At 36.4% G+C, this 17,230-nt stretch overlaps 1 protein-coding gene across 1 annotated transcript in view; it reads right to left on the bottom strand.

The window, feature by feature from the left end:
- The window catches only part of LOC121408610 (synaptic vesicle 2-related protein-like), a 46,060-nt gene that overhangs the window by 15,371 nt on the left and 13,459 nt on the right, over positions 1 to 17,230 (bottom strand). Inside the window, exons 2-9 of the mRNA XM_041600138.1 lie at positions 12,181 to 12,413; positions 11,768 to 11,853; positions 11,152 to 11,322; positions 9,685 to 9,809; positions 8,194 to 8,257; positions 5,131 to 5,256; positions 3,690 to 3,821; positions 1,925 to 1,998 (exon numbers count right to left, since the gene is read on the bottom strand). Of these exons, the coding sequence (XP_041456072.1) occupies positions 1,925 to 1,998; positions 3,690 to 3,821; positions 5,131 to 5,256; positions 8,194 to 8,257; positions 9,685 to 9,809; positions 11,152 to 11,322; positions 11,768 to 11,853; positions 12,181 to 12,391 (989 nt within the window). The 5' untranslated portion in view covers positions 12,392 to 12,413. The remainder of the gene's footprint in view (positions 1 to 1,924; positions 1,999 to 3,689; positions 3,822 to 5,130; positions 5,257 to 8,193; positions 8,258 to 9,684; positions 9,810 to 11,151; positions 11,323 to 11,767; positions 11,854 to 12,180; positions 12,414 to 17,230) is intronic.

The following is a 17,230-nucleotide window of genomic DNA, read 5'->3' as shown; positions in this document are numbered from 1 at the left end:
GACTGAACTTATCCATGTCACATCTTCATTCCGCAGGTCATCAGAGCTCCCAAAGTTTGAAGTTGATGGGGCTGTAGTCAAGCCATCTGAATGCTCTAAGGACCTTGGGGTTATAGTGGACGGTAAACTCTGCATGAAGCAACATATCCAGAAGATCTGCAGAGCTGCTTCATTCGGCATCCATAGAATAGGGAAACTCCGAAAGTACCTTGACAAGAATTCCACTGAGAGACTGGTCAATGCATTTGTTACTTCGCAGATTGACTATTGTAATAGTCTCTTGATCAACTTGCCTGCATCTCACTTGTCTAAACTCCAGCACATCCAGAACACAGCCGCACGTCTAATCACACGCACAAGAAAGCACGAGCACATTACTCCTATTCTTCGTTCACTTCACTGGCTTCCTATTCCACAACGTATTCAGTTCAAGGTTCTTCTTCTAACATACAAGGCTTTCAATGGACTCGCACCATCATACATCAAAGAACTCATCCAGCCCAAGACTCAGACCACTTCCATCCGGCTCCGTTCATCAACATCAATTCACCTGCAGCTAGCACCAGGTCCACGCACTAAGACACGCTACGGTGACCGTGCTTTCTGTGTGTGTGCCCCCAAGCTTTGGAACGATCTCCCAGTGATAATCCGTGATTCTCCTTCTGTAGACACCTTCAAGATCAGACTCAAAACATATCTATTCAATGGACTGTAGTTCGATTCACTAATTCCATGTCACCCATCTGTTTTCTTTGTTTATTATAATTTCTTGCAATGTAATCTAACGTAATGTAATTTAATGTAATATTATGCAACGTAATGTGATATAATTCATTTATAATCCTTATACTTGTATTGCTTTAAGATATAAATGTTAAGCGCTTAGAAACTATTGTAATATGCGCTATATAAATGTACATTATTATTATTATTTTATTTATTTAATGTGTGTGGATACAGACGATATCACACCAATCATGATCCTTTTGAGCTATAACAGAAACGTGATACTATTTCCTTTCAATGCTAGCAAATGACAGAGTTACACCAATTTTTAGGCAATATGGACATCAGAAGATCATTTTATATGTGTGAAATGTGAATTTTGACTGTTTTGTGGAAGATCCACAGGGCCAAACTTTTGAGAAGCGCACTCAGTTTTGAGGTTCTGCGTATATACCGTGTGTTAATGATACACAAAGGCATGCCATATACTGATTGTACAATGATGAGTTAGGGGGAGGCCATGGGTACTTGAATTATAATATGATACCTGTCAAAAATAGGGGGCCTCTGGAACTAAATCTTGGACTCAAAACAAGGGTCTCCAGAACAGCTCTTGGATCAACGATTGCTAAAAATGCAATGCTCTGGAATTGACCACATAAAAAATAGGGGTCTCCTGAACTCAAAAGATCGTAGGTATAATTTGTAGCGGCTACCTAAAAAAACATGTGCGTGTCTTGCTAGCTAGATTCATATCGGGCTAGCACAAACTAGTTGCTGGTGCACGGGGATCTTCGGGGGCTCGCCGCTATGGCTCTGCGCCAATCGAGCTCGCCACAGACAGGCTCAGTAGTTCACGATGGGCATGCATTGGAACGAAAAATCACAAATTTGTGGGTCTCCAGAAGGGGAAAAAAATAGGAATATCTATGGCTTTCTGAATTGGTGATGCTTTCAGATGAAATTGAGTCTCAACTGCAGCACATCATGGCAAACTGAAAAGGGATGGCAACAAGCTGCCGTAAGCATCGTAATTTTGATATTGACATCGTGGCAAGTTGGGTGGGCATTGCAGCAAATTGCCTTTTGCCGGCCGGTAAATTCGAGCCCTAAGTGTATAAAACTTGGTAGAAACCATGGAAACCAAGAAAATTAAATCTGATAAAGTAAATATCTAACTTAAAAATGAGAATCTTACCATATGAAGAGTAAAAGTCCTGTTGTTATTCCTAACTCTCTAGTTCTGAACAGATCTCTGTATGATCCACGTTTCTATTAAAATTAAACAAGAAATTAAGTCATTGTATTACCTTTCTATATCAAAGATTTTTTATTTCACTCATGCATCTTTTTTGAATATCCATTCATAGTGTGAATGGATACATGAATGAATAATATTCAATTACAGGAGAGTTATACACTGGGCTCACTTTATTCATCGGCCAGTACAGCTTCCTGTATGAGCTGCCAAATGGATCAGCATATCAAGTATCAAGTCTCTCCCAACCTTTCCAACAAGAACAAGTGGAGTGCCTCTGGCAGTCTCTTCTGCATTATGCGATTCAATAAAGCAGTGGCAATGACTTTGAAAACGACTATAGAATAATCATTCACAAAAAATGTTCATTGACCCTAAATGATATTTGATCAGGTGACCAAAGACTTGTGCAAGGTTACCCTCATGTCCACATTTCATGAACTAGATCCATAAACTACCCCCAACACGGCCAAAGTTCCTTGACCTTGGTCATGTGACCTGAAACTCATGCAGGATGTTCAATAATGCTTGACTACTCTTATGTCCAGTTTTCATTAACTAGATCCATATACTTTAAGAGTTATTATATTTAAAAAAAATGAACCTCGGGTTATGATTTCATTTTGATTCCACAAAAAAAATATACATTCATTGACCCTAAATGACATTTGACCTTGGTCATGTGACCTGAAACTCACACAGGATGTTCAGTAATACTTGATTACTCTTATGTCTGAGTATCATGAACCAGATCCATAAACTTTCAAAGTTATGATTAAAATCAACAAATACCACCAACATGGCCAAAGTTCATTGACCCTAAATGACCTTTGGCCTTGGTCATGTGACGTGAAAGTCAGGCAGGATGTTCAGTAATACTTGATTACCCTTATGTTAAAAAATTTTATGAACTAGGTCCATAAACTTTCAAGGTTATGATGACATTTCAAAACTTGACCTTTGGTTAAGATTTTTATTTTGATTCCCCATACATGGTCTAAGTCATTGACCCAAAATGACCTTTGACCTTGGTCATGTGACCTCAAACTCTGGTGGGATTATACAAAATGATGACATTGCAAAAACTTAAGCTTTCGTTAAGATTTGATGTTGATCATGATACTGTCACCGCCGCTACCGTCGGAAAAGCGGCGCCTATAGTCTCGCTCTGCTAAGCAGGCGAGACAAAAATAATATTGTTCTAAAATAGGAATGAAACCAGATTTCTCACAGTAGTGTATTTATATCTATCAAGGAAAACAAAATGAAGACAAATTTTATCAAAAACAAGAGAGAAGGAAAATTGCAACATAAAGAAGCTAAAAACAAATCAAATTCGGGTATTTTAACCCCTCTAAATTCAGACTGGTAGGAGGTATTGTAGAAAGACTTGCGATCAATTGTAACATGATATCCAACCAATCAGAAACAAGCACGTACTTGGGACTTGAATTGCATTCAAGTACAATTCTCTCTCTAATGGACAACAGGTGGGTGTTTCATAAAGCTGTTCATAAGATACGAGCAACTTTATGGGCGACTTATGACCCTTTCTTAGGAACTACATGTAAATAAAGCACAAGAAAGGATCACTAGTCACTCGCAAAGTCATTCATAACTAACGTACAGCTTTATGAAACACCCAACTGGATATGTTGATCTTGTGTTTTCTCCCAATAGATGAAATACAAAATATACCACTGACCTCCGCATCTCCGCATCGTAGTCTTCCCAGAGGCATGGGTTTGTTGTTTGCCAAAGCAACATTCTTGAGGATTTCATGTGCTTTTTGCTGATTACCACATGCAACCTGGTATCTTGCACTCTCTGGTAACCACTGAAAATAAATAATGATAAATAATAATAATGATACTGTTATATTCACCCGTGGTAGCCACTTTAATTAGGAAACTACTCTACTAGTGGGCCCTGTATAACATAATATGTTATGGGTATATGAAAGGGTACAATAAATTACATTAAGATATTATTCATACAATTAAGCTCTGCTTGTGAATCTAAATAACAGAGGAAAATATCTCAAGGTGATAGTGAAAGGCTATTTACAGTGCACGTAAGTACTTGTGTCTGCAGTAAAAAAAAAGGATTTAAATCACCAAAATGAGAGCAAATTAAATCAATTTTTCTGAAGGTCTTCTGAAGGTCACATAGACTGCACACAGATAAGCATGTACAGGACTACATACAGGTAATTGGTCTCACCGGTTCAGCTGTTATTTGTTTTATCTTAAACGTGAGGGAATTCAGGAGAAATTCTTTGTAGTGGACTATTTTACTCTGATATTCTTTGTTAACCACAGAAAGAATTTAAGAGTTCACAATTATTATTTTCACTACTATGTCCCACAAATTTTATTAGTCTTTAAATTCTAAGTAAACTTACCAAAGAGATTACAGTCAGGGAATGTTCCACAAAGACTGGCATCAAAGTGATGACAGCTCAATATCTTTCATTTTAGCACTTCATCATTTTTTTAAACATATATATCACATCTTGGAATAACATGTCGAAAAACATCTACGAGGAATACATTCAACTGGGCCCAAAATATGACCACACGAATATGCAATTAGCCCCATTAGAGTCAATGTAGTATGGTTCTATATATCTAAAATCAGGTCAATAATGAATTGACTTCAATATTTGTCATGAGAACATATAATTATCTCATACATTCGTAATTCCGAAGCTTCGTTATTCCGAAGGTTCGTAAGTCCAAAAACGATTTGAGGTTCGTAATTCCGAAGGTTCATTAGTCAGAAAACAAAGTGAGGTTCATAATTCCGAAGGTTGGTTAATCCGAAAAACGAAATGAGGTTCGTAATTCCGAAGGTTCGTTAGTCCCAAAACGTAACAATTAACGAACCTTATTTCGTTTTCGGACTAACGAACCTTCGGAACAACGAACCTTTTTTCGTTTTCGGATTAACGAACCTTCAGAACAACAAACCTTATTTTGTTTTGGGACTAACGAACCTTCGGAATAATGCCAAAAATATTCAGATTAACGAACCCTTTTACGTTTTCGGATTAATGAACATCGAGGTGTAAGCAATTTACGTGTTTCGGAATTACGAACCTACATTGTTTCGGAATTACGAAGTGTAACCATAATTATACTAACCTTGCATAATAAGATGAAGATGAGCATAGGGATTGATGAGAATAAGAGAAGATATTTCCATCCAAGAGAGGGCATGACTATAAGAGCCAAGCACACCTCAAAGATTGTACCAATAGCCCAAAACAACTGTGTAACAAATGTGAAACAAAATAGGTGAATAAAAATATCCTTTCAGCAAATTAAATAAACAAAGCAAAAACAAATCTAATTCTAAATACTGTAAAATGTACTATGGAGTACGTGTGGAAGAGCCGTGGTGTAGTGGTTCTGACTCTCGCCTTGTAAACAGAGGGTCGAGTGTTCGAATCCCAGCGCGGTCTAGCGTCCTTTGGCAAGGCGTTAATCCACACTTTGCCACTCTTGACCCAGGTGCTAAATGGGTACCCGGTAGGATGCCAAAGATATTGTATGTTTGATTTTGCCAGCGCCATAATGAGGCTGCGAATGCTCCCCAGGGAGTGGAAATTGTAAACTTTTCGTGCGGGATTGAAATTAATCCAATGACTGGGGTAATAATATGCTGTAACGCGCTTTGAGCCATTCTGGGAAAAGTGATTTTATAAAAATTGGTTATTACTTTATTATTACTATATGAAAGCCTACATTTACTTTTTTAATTGTAAAAGAGTACACACCATGTAATTTGATGAAATAATAATTGATTTAACGTCAGAGGCTCATCAAGATTCATAGGGAATTCAACACCGATATGATTATTACCTGTAACTGTAAACTACAATGCAGGAGCAGGAGTTGTCAATTACCCATAATGTAATCAATAATAATAAGTACTCAAACTGCCCTGATGTGTAACAAGCTACAAATACCATATGAAAATGTATAAAGTATAAATTGATTTTGCTACCTGCAATAAAAATAATTCATCTCAAATGAGACAAAGTGCATGAAGTAACATACCCTGGTATGCATATAGTACAAATGAGTATATTACATATCGTTTCATTGATGTAAGGTCAGAAACTACAATTATCTCTATATTGCAATTTGCAATTTTCAAGAGATCTGTTTGTATTGGTTTTCAGCTGTTCTGTAATCATTATTGTTTGGTTGATATCGCTAAAACCTGAATGGTGTTTTATAAAGATGTTTGTCTGTTAACACAGATGACTTCCCACACAAGTGGCATCTCTTTCTTGGGTGCTAGCTAAATCAGATTTTCAATCATTATTAGTCCCATCTGTTTTGCAGATAATTTTTTATGTGTGTTCATTTTTTAACAATAATCTGAATGGGTCGTGTGGTCCAGTGGTTAGAGCATTGGACTCATAATCGCAAGGTTTTGAGTTCGAATCCCAACTCTGCCATTGTCTCCACTTTGATAAAAAGGCCCGAGAGTGGTATCTGTCGTCTATAACGTCAGACAGTATGACTGATTAACCTAGACGTAAAACGTTTCATAGGTAATTGGTTATATGCCAGCTTGGCGTTTACCAGCAAAAAATGCTGTCCTGCCGAGTTCCTACGGGAGTTACCACAAACAGAAACAGAATGAAAATGTCAATATCCTTTCAAAATTTGACCAGGGTTATAGAAACGCACTCCAATTATGTTACCACTTGACACATACAGTTTGGGTATCAAACTTACAGAAAAAAGGGTAACCAGTCAGGCATGACTTTACAAAAAGGATCATGAAACAGCCCCCTGAAAGAGTGCTCAGCAAGAAACATCCATTAATTCAATTCAATATTACTGTCCAGTTGAAAGTTTTCTCTACTCATACTAATAACAATACACCCGGTGAAAATAAATCTTTGAGCACAAGTTGCATCCAATATGTGATTGTGGCATTGTGATATTCAACCAACAAGCTCTGTCCCCATGTCGTTTTGTCTCAGTCATTATTTCCTTGTCTCGGGGCAGAAACGCCCTAATGTGTGCTGCTATGGGCATTTTTGCACGCATGCGATGCGCGAGAGTGTGGTGTTAACAGCATTCTTCCATCACACTAAGATTTTGAAGACACTACAAGATATCATTATTAGTACTTTCTGTACATTTCATGTTTTATACAGGTACTTTGTTTGCACTTTACATGTCTATGGAAATCTAAGTTCTTTTTATTAAGTGATTGCTTGTAAATTCAGTTGTCAATGTATAAAAACGTGAACTTTAGATACATGTATAAATGAAACCTTAAACATTCACGTCAATCTACAGAATTGATTATGAGAGATTGATCAACAACACTGTACTAAACACCTTGTACTAATCAGTGCTTCTCTCCTATTCTCAGTTAAACATTAGAGGAGGATTTCATCAACAATTTTTGTCCAACAAGTTAAGTCAGATCTGGCAACTTTGCTTGCTTGTGATTGGTTGAGAAGAGTCATTACCATGGTAACTGTTAACTTGTTGGATATCATGTCTGACAAGTCCTAAAGTGAAACACTCCCTATGTTTTCTAGAATCTTAATGAAATTCCATAATTTATTGTTCCAAATAGACATGAAATGAAATACTTCGAAAATTTGCTTTGCCCAATTGATCGTGGGCCCGGCAGCCGCTGTGCAGCGCCAGATTGATGAGGCTCTTTCCAGTTCATCGTTGAATGCCAAAAAGGGTAGCAGCAACTCCCATCTTTTAACGTCTTTTGGTCTGACACGGTAGGGGTTTGAACCCCCGACCTCCCGGTTGTGAGACGGATGCTCTACCAACTGAGCCAACACATCGGTTCTACTGATGAATCCTTACTGTTCCCTGTGTTTGTGATTCATGGTTCGGTTTAAAAACATTTCTTTCTTTAAATCCTTGCTTGTAGCAAAAAAATTTGACTCTCATAATAATGAATATTAATGGTTAGTACTATTAATGGTGCATGTATTGTGAAATGTTCAAATTGCATATACAATGTATGTACATATCATACAATTAAATAAAAAAATATTTTAGAATGATGATCATGATGGGATTTGATATGATAGCAAAGACTCACGTAAAGTGAAATTTGAATGTTCGAGGGAAAATGGAGGTTCATGGACATTTTAAGAAATACATTACTGGAGATAAAGATGAAATATACCTGAAAAACACATAACGTACCTCAATAAATGTAACACACAATCCTCTGACTTTGGATGGTAGAAATTCAGAATATAGAGTGACCCTAATAAAAAAAAAATAAACAAACAAAATACAATCAATACTAATAATTGATTAACATCCATAATCAAAGTTCAGTGATTTATTATCATGACCATATCATTAACAAGAATAGTTCAGAAATAAAAAGTAACCCCTTATGGAATAAAATCCTGAACACATCAGTTAATACTTGTATTATCATTAAAAAATCATCAGTAAGAGTTGAAAAGCGGTGCCTATAGTCTCACTCTGCTATGCAGGTGACACAATAAAATCAGTAGGGTCTATGACCTCAAACTAAAGAATTAAAAATTGACATTTTTCCCCCTTTTTGTTATAAATCCACATGTCTGATGGAATAGGACAGAAATTGCACTATTGCAGGATATTATTTTTGTAGGTTTTGATAAACAGTCAAGTGATATGTATAATAAAATTTAAAGGGTCTGTATTCATTAAAAAAAAAACAAGTGGAATGCCTCTGGCGGTCTCACCTTCATCACGCGATTCAACATACATGTAGCAGCACTGCTGACTTTGAAAACTACTATAACGTGCACAAGATGTTCAGTGATACTTGGTTACTCTTATTTGCACGTTTTATGAACTAGACCAATGCACTTACAGAGATGTGATGGTAATTCAACAAATACCCCCAATGTGGCCAAAGTTCATTGACCTTACATGACCTTTAACCTTGATCATGTGACCTGAAACTCGAACAGGATGTTCAGTGATACTTGATTACTCTTATGTACAAGTTTCATGAATCAGATCCATAAACTTTCAAAGTTATGATGGTAATTCAACAGATACACCCAATTCGGCCAAAGTTCATTGACCTTTGACCTTGGTCATGTGACCTGAAACGCGCACAGGATGTTCAGTGATACTTGATTACTCTAATGTCCAAGTTTAATGAACTAGACCAATAAACTTTCAAAGTTATGATGGTAATTCAACAGATACCCCCAATTCGGCCAAAGTTCATTGACCCTAAATGACCTTTGACCTTGGTCATGTGACGTGAAACTCATGCAGGATGTTCAGTGATACTTGATTAACCTTATGTCCAAGTTTCATGAACTAGGTCCATATATTTTCTAAGTTATGATGTCATTTCAAAAACTTAACCTCAGGTTAAGATTTCATGTTGACGCCGCCGTCGTCCGAAAAGCGGCGCCTATAGTCTCACTCTGCTATGCAGGTGATACAAAAATGAGGCAAGGGTGCTACATGTGATTGATGTAAACATTCAAATTTTCTCAAAGAAATAGTCAATGAAAGTGATGTAACAGTCACTAATCTATTCATGAAGAAAGAATTGGTAGAATACTATGTCAATATATAGTTGACATCACCAAACCTTAATCGAATATTACACAGGCTCTGAATTAAACTGAACTTCAGACTTGCCAGCAATTGGCTATAGTATTGAAATAAACTTACGATTGGGGGACTCCTCCAACACCGACTCCAACTAAGCCTCGCATAACAAGAATCCAACCGAACGTAGGGGCAAAACTGCTCACTACTCCAAAATAGAAGATCCAGGCGCTGGCAATGATGAGACCCTAAATATACAATATCAACATCATCATTTTAGTATTCATTTTTCATATTAAAACACAACGTACAATACAACAGATATAAATTAAGTGAATAATCAATGAGCATGCATCTCAGGAAAGAGACAGAATAATGATGGAAATAATATTTGACTTTCAATAGCGCTAACAAAATGGGGACGTCATCACTTTGCTTTACCGATAGCACTATCCCGACCATCGGATACTCCCTTGCTTCCACAAAATGCATTTATTCTTTTTTCTCCCTCGGGTAACAAATGATAAGCATCTGTGCAGGAAGCTTAGAATGGGAAATCATTTTAACAGTTATTACTGCAATTTAACACTTTCCATAGACGATGCATAGGAACCACCTGGTTCCAGTAGGCAATGAATGGCAAACTATTAAATAACATCTTGCAAAAGGATTTGTGTGTGTACATTGTAAGCTTCAGATCAACAACAACTTTATCCTTTTTGCTTCCTATATCATCCATATCCATTTTGGGGGATCATTATAAGCAAACAAATAATTATGAGCTGCAATTTGAACACGGAAGTCAAATGTGCAATGAGAAACCTTTCAACTTTTATCATTTTGTATACCATTATACTCAAAGATTATCAAATATGTTTATATATTGAAGTATCTTTTAGGGCATCAATTCTTTTTAATGATTTGCATGAATGTAAAATCTTGGTTTTTGCTAACATTCAAAATACTTTGGCATATAGTAGTAAACTTAAAGAACATTTTTTCCAAGCTCACCAGCATGGTGGCTGGGCTAATTCATCATCATCACTTCAATCATCATTGCTAAAATCATCATCACTGTCATCATCATCTTTAGCACTATCATCATCACACGATCATCCAATATGGAAAAGTCACTTCTAAAAATCTTTTAGCCGTCTAAAAAATTTCCAATATATAAATTCAACTATATCCAATCTGATTTGAAAAAAAAAATTGGAACCCTCTACAGGGGCAGATTCAGGATTTCCCAAAAGAGGGGGGGCACATTTTGCTGATAAAAATTTGACAAGCAAAAAAAAAAAGGAAAAAGAAAAAAAAAGTTTTCACCTAAAATTGAAAGCCATTTCATCCGCAAAAAAACTGACAAGCAAGAAAAAAAAAGGTTCTCACATTCAAAAGGGGTTACAAATTTTGATTATACATGTAGCTCTCAAAAGGGGGGGCACTGGCCAGCTGTGCCCCCCCCCCCTCCTGGATCTGCCACTGATCTTCTATATTTGGGCAATCTGCAAAACAGAGAAAGTGAAGCGTGTAATAGTACTAGGGAGAAAGGGGGAGAGAGAGGGGGGGAAGTACAGACAGTCTACTCACCGATCTTCTCCCAAATTTGTCACAGATCATACCCCAGATGGTGGAGCTGATGAACATACCAATGAATACAACGGTTGTGATAAGGGCTTCCTGCCATGAACTTAATCTCCATTCACATCTCAAAATAGGTGACAGGATAGATAATATCATCATCTCCATCGCATCAGCCATCTAGTATAAGGAACAAAATAACCAGGATGGAGTTTCATCAGGTATGATTGTCGACTGGTCTACACCCATGCCATCTAATTTCTATTTGGTCTCATCCTTACAGTATAATTCTACTGCTAAACCAGTTTGCAGGCTAATCATTTGTTCTAAATTGCCAATTAGCCCATTTACCATTTTTCCAATATACAATTCAATAGGCAATACTTTTTTCCTTATATCTACTTGGTGTAATACCACTGAGTCTATGTGTGGAACTGCTTATTACCCAAATTTTCATTAAAAAAAAATGAGTAGATAGAAGTGGAAGTTTAACCGACTGGGAATTACACTAAGATACTAAGAAATTTACGGCATGAAAGAAAAAAATACATCACAACAGAGACAAACAAAAAAGGGGGTAACAGAAAAAGACTGATCTGAAATATTTTATTATCAAAGGACTTACCCAACAGAATCCTGTCAGAGCTGATATCCTAATTTGATACCATCCAAATCCTATAGCTTCAACAGCTTGCTCTACTGTGAATTCATCTGTAATGGTATTAAACATACAGAATAAAATCAAAAGTACAAATTATAAAAAAAAGTATGCATGTCCAAACTACAAAGAAAAAATCTGTACATGAACAGATTACAAAAAATGAAGTACAAAGTCAACAGATAATGGAGAGTTTAAAGAAAGGAAAAGGACCCTCGAAAAGGGTGAACCACTGTTATCTTGCACAATAGCTTGTCCCTCAAGTGCTTTATAAGAGCAAAAATTCTGGTACAAATGATGACATTCATCATCTGTAGGCTTTTGTATTGTCTTTTTATCATCCAAAATTATGAACATTGAATGATACTTTTAAACCTCACCTTCACATTCTCCTCTAGCCGAAGCTTCAGCTTGCCCGTCAAAGGACCCAAAGCCTTTCCCAAGCGGACCATCACGGGAAAGGGATCCTAGACCTCCACCCCAGCCCAAGTCTACTTCATCCATACTGTTTCCTCCAATGCTGCCCCTGGAGGGGGAGTCATTCTCGGTGGTTCCTGCGTCTGTTGCGCCGCCTTTGCGAAATTTTACCATTGTCCACTAAATCTTCAGAGATCTATAGCGAGTTGTAAGAATAAATGAAAATAACATTCTTGTTAATATAAAAATGGTTTAGATCACACATGAACATCACAAGTAAAGTTTATGATAATAATAACTCAATATAATTCAATGCATTCTCTTATTTTCATCCACACTTCGTACATGTAGCATAAAAATGTTCAATTTAATTTAACAAAAATGTTTTTTAACTCTGCTCTCTTTATGCGCCTTGAGCACTCTACAGAGGAGATTTGGCGCTTTATTAGTCACATTATTATTATCACATGTAATTTCACACAGAATACAAATTTCACATTTAATGGATACTAAATATTTCCAAGATATAAATACATCATTCACATTTACATGTATAGGTCTACATATAAGTGCACATTGAACATATTGAAATTATCAAAAATCATGGCAGGAGCTCTAATATGATACAAGCAAGATGTCCATGTATTAAGAGCAAAAGAGAAGACGATGACAATAAAAATTTCGAGTATGATTTCATAAAGGAGACTGCTTCGTGAATATTGAAGTAGGATAAAATATCCAAACCTTGAAATCATCAGATGACAAAGTGGACAAAGAAGATGCCCCACACATAGAGGTCTAGCAGTCTAAACAAAGGATTCAGGGACAACTACGACCACGGGCCAAGTTGTCCCACCTGTTTTGTGATTTTTTGTTCACCAATATGTGTCTAATTTTTTGTCATTTCGACATTTCTTTTTAACAATTTTCTTGGGATATGGTCTGATGGTAATATTCTTTACTTTCTATAACTTTGTTTTCATTGAAATATTAAAAAAGTGTTATTTTATGCATTTTTCCTACAGCTCACAATCTTGATGAAAAGTATGATTCATGATAATTACCGGCCGAAGCAAGTATTTTTTTAAATCTAAGTTGTCACTGCTCATATTGTCTTCCTCTATACATGTCTTGCAGCTACATGTAGGCTACGGTAATAAAGACGGCAAGATGGCGACAATAACAGACTGTGAGTAAACGCTCCTCTACTTTCAATATTTTCCATTTTTTTATAATGTCATCATCATCAACATCATCATCTGGTACAGGATGAAGGCACGAGCCTGTAACTCCTGGTCACTTCTTGTAGGATTAATATTGCTGAAAACTACTACTTCATCAGCTTGACTGTGAGTGCAACTAAAATAGTTAGTGGGTCTCGCGTGCTGCGACGCCACTATTTCTGGCGTCCACAACCAGGGTGACCAGACGTCCTGTATTTCCTGGGATCGTCCCATACTTTGCCCCTTTGTCCTGGCGTCCCATTAAACCCTTCTCAGGACGCCTATTTGTCCTGTATTTCAGAATATTAACAAATTATAATTAATGTATAGATAAGTGAAGAATTTTTATCAAATAACCAACAGATGATGAAACAGAGATAACTATAAAATCAATAACTGTTAACTTTTGCAACTTCTGCTGTGATTTTTTTTATATTTGTATGTTTTATCATATCATAAATTCATAATCAAGGTAAAATTACAATATTTACAACTTATCAAAACAGATTATTGTAACAAAAGGCAATAAGAACAAAAAATAAAGTTTAACGAACAAAACAATAACAAAATACAAGGGAAACACACTAACAACATAGCATTACACAGTTGCTACTTGCTGTACATGCTGTATGTATAGGTTAAAAAGACTAGAAATATCGAGCTGTATAAGCATATTCATAAATAACAGGGTTACATCTCAAATTTCCATTTTTTGAAGTGGATGGAAAGCTTATTTCTTTTTGGCTAAGGAGTATTCCAAATATTTCTGATTTTAACAAACAACTTAAAGGCCTCAATGTTTGGTAAAACATCTTTGAATTTACAGATAATATTTAGCCAGTAAAAAATAAATACATGTAGGACAAAAACTTATCACTAGATACTCAAATAGTTTTTCAAAATTGGTCATGGTAACATAGTCATTCATTCATGGAAGAACAGTGGTATCTTATTGATACTGCTGAAATGGGCCATCCTCCATCTGTATGTTATTTTAAATTGATCATGTATATATTTTATCTTTTATATGGAAATGAATACAAACAAACAAACATCATGCTTATGTAATATATTTGTATGTACAGTATTGCTCGGAATAAAGTTGACACCCTCCCGAGGGGTCACGCACCTACCCCGAGACAGGCATGAACCAAAAAATTACCGCCAGCCGATTTCACGTGTGAAATTCCCGTGGTAATTCCCGCAGGCCGCTGGCTGAAGAGAGGCCAAATTATCACGTCAAACACGAGATTTTAGTCAGATCTGGGGGCGTTTCATCAATATTTTCGTCCGACAAGTTGTCAGATCTGACAACTTTCCTGGATTCTGATTGGTTGAGAAGCAATGTTACTATAGCAACTGTCGGATAAAACAGGACTTGTCGGAAAAAACGTCTGACAAGTCCTTTCATGAAACGCTCCCCTGATCACCGTTTGTCCATGTACTTTTCGCCTCAACACTAGACACTTTTTGGTAAAAACACGACGCAATCTCAAGCAATCCCGTCAGTTTACTGACGGATGTTCTATTGTCACTTGGTCTATTTATCAGATGGGCTAACAACATTATGGCTAAACCCACTTCGTTCAATTCTCTTTTAATCTACTATCCAGTCATTTGCACTTCAAGATATCAACCCGATAGACAGTGGGTTGAAAAACTGCCTCGAGCGCGCGCATCAGAAAAATTCCCGCTAAAAATCCATGTGCCCAGTTCCTGACCGAGTGACCCAGTTATAGTGACATCTTTGGCTTAAAGGACGAGTAGATTCTCTTTCCACTGTTTATTTATGAAGCCAGCTAAAGGTTTATTTTTCAGTTTATATGTTATCAATGACGTCTTCCGTTTAAAAGGAGAAGTATTATTATTATTATTTATATACTGCGCTTTTCCCAGAATGGCCCAAAGCGCTTACAAGAAGAAAAGGAGATTATTACAACTATACAAATGAAAACGTACAATCCTAAAAATCTGGATTGGAAAAAAGAAAGGTTTTAAGTCCCTTTTTAAATGAAGGAACAGATGGTGATTGTCTAAGAGTAAAAGGTAAGCGATTCCAATATTTTGAAGCGGTTATGGTAAAAGTCCTATCTCCAGCCAGTTTCTTAGTGATTTTATATGTGAGACGGAATGGGTCACTGGAGGCTCGTACATTCCTGCGAGGGGTGTATAGGGTCAAACAATCACGCAGATATAAAGGTGCCTGCTTATTGAGAGACTTAAAAACTAACAAAAGTAACTTAAAAACTATACGATGTCGTATGGGAAGCCAGTGTAACGATTCAAGGAGTGGTTTAGAGAAGTGAAATCTTGTTACTTGATAAATTATTCGAGCTGCCCAATTTTGAAGCCTTTGAATGCGATCTACTTGAGTAACAGGAATGTTAGAGAGAAGACCATTGCAGTAATCTAAACGGGACAGAACTAGAGAACGAATTGCATTGTTACAGGCAGATTGAGTAATATATCTTCTAATTCGAGAAATATTCCTTAAATGAAAAGTTACAGTAGTGCATATTTGAGAAACACGGTCAACCATTGACATTTCTCTATCAAAAATTACACCAAGATTTTTAACAGTAACTGAAGGGCTTATGGATATATCGCCGACTGTTAACTTCAGATCTGGCAGATTGCGTAGACTGTGTGGAGAGGCCGCTATGAAGAATTCTGTTTTTGAGTCATTCAACTTCAATTTATTAACTGTCATCCAGTTTCTAATATCTGAGATACAGTTCTGAAGTCGAAACAGAGCGACAACTAAATCTCCTGGGATTTTCGGATTAAATGAAATATACAATTGGGTGTCATCGGCATAAAGATGGTAGTTGATACAATGATGTGTAATAATATTACCAACTGGTAGGGTGTATATAGAATACCCGATAGGGCCTGCTACCGAACCTTGCGGAAGACCAAAATCAAGGTTAGTGGGTTTGGATAGTTTACCAGTAATGTTAACTCTGGAGGACCATCCTGTGAGGTACGACTCAAACCATGACAGAGCTGTAGATCTCACACCTATTCTGCTGTAAAGACGAGGATAATCATTTTTGTCTTTTATTTTTATCTCCTGTTCTTCAATTCTGTAATTTTAATCAGGTACGTATTTCATTCAAAGAACGAATATTTTCATCATTTTTCTATTCATCATTCAAAGAAGAAGATTCGCTTCCCATCATATAGGCGGCGGATTAAGCCAACAAAAATAGGAGGGGTCCACCTGAAATTTTGTGATGGACACAGGTAAAAAATTTGACAAGAAAAACAAAAGGTTATCAACTAAAATTTTAGAGGGAAACCATCCCCCACCTCAAATTAAGGGGGATCTGTCCCCCCCCCCGCTTCCGCCGCCTATGCTTCTCATCATTTTCTGTTCATTGTTTTTTTTTATATTTTTAATCAGTAATACGTCGTTAATGTAAAGGACGAGTAGATTTGCTAACCATCATTTTCTGTTTATCAATTCTGTGTTTTTTTGTTTTTAATTTCATCACTTATTCAAAGAAGATTCGCTTTCCATCATTTTTCTGTTCATGAATTCTGTATTTTTATTTTTCTGTTACGTCGTTCATTTAAAGGACGAGTAGATTTTATTACCATCATTTTTCTGTTCATTGATTGACCTTTTTTCATTTAATCGTTACGAAGTCAATTCAAAGGACGAGTTTAATTCAGATCTGAGTTTTATTATGAAGTTATGAAATAGAGATTTAGAATTAAGTTAGAATAATCATACATTTAAATAAACAAAACACAACCTATGAGATATGAGATCCACTCAGAATGG

The sequence above is a fragment of the Lytechinus variegatus genome, chromosome 2 (assembly GCF_018143015.1).
Source record: "Lytechinus variegatus isolate NC3 chromosome 2, Lvar_3.0, whole genome shotgun sequence".
Lineage (NCBI taxonomy): Eukaryota > Metazoa > Echinodermata > Echinoidea > Temnopleuroida > Toxopneustidae > Lytechinus > Lytechinus variegatus.
This window is presented reverse-complemented; position numbering and strand designations above follow the sequence as displayed.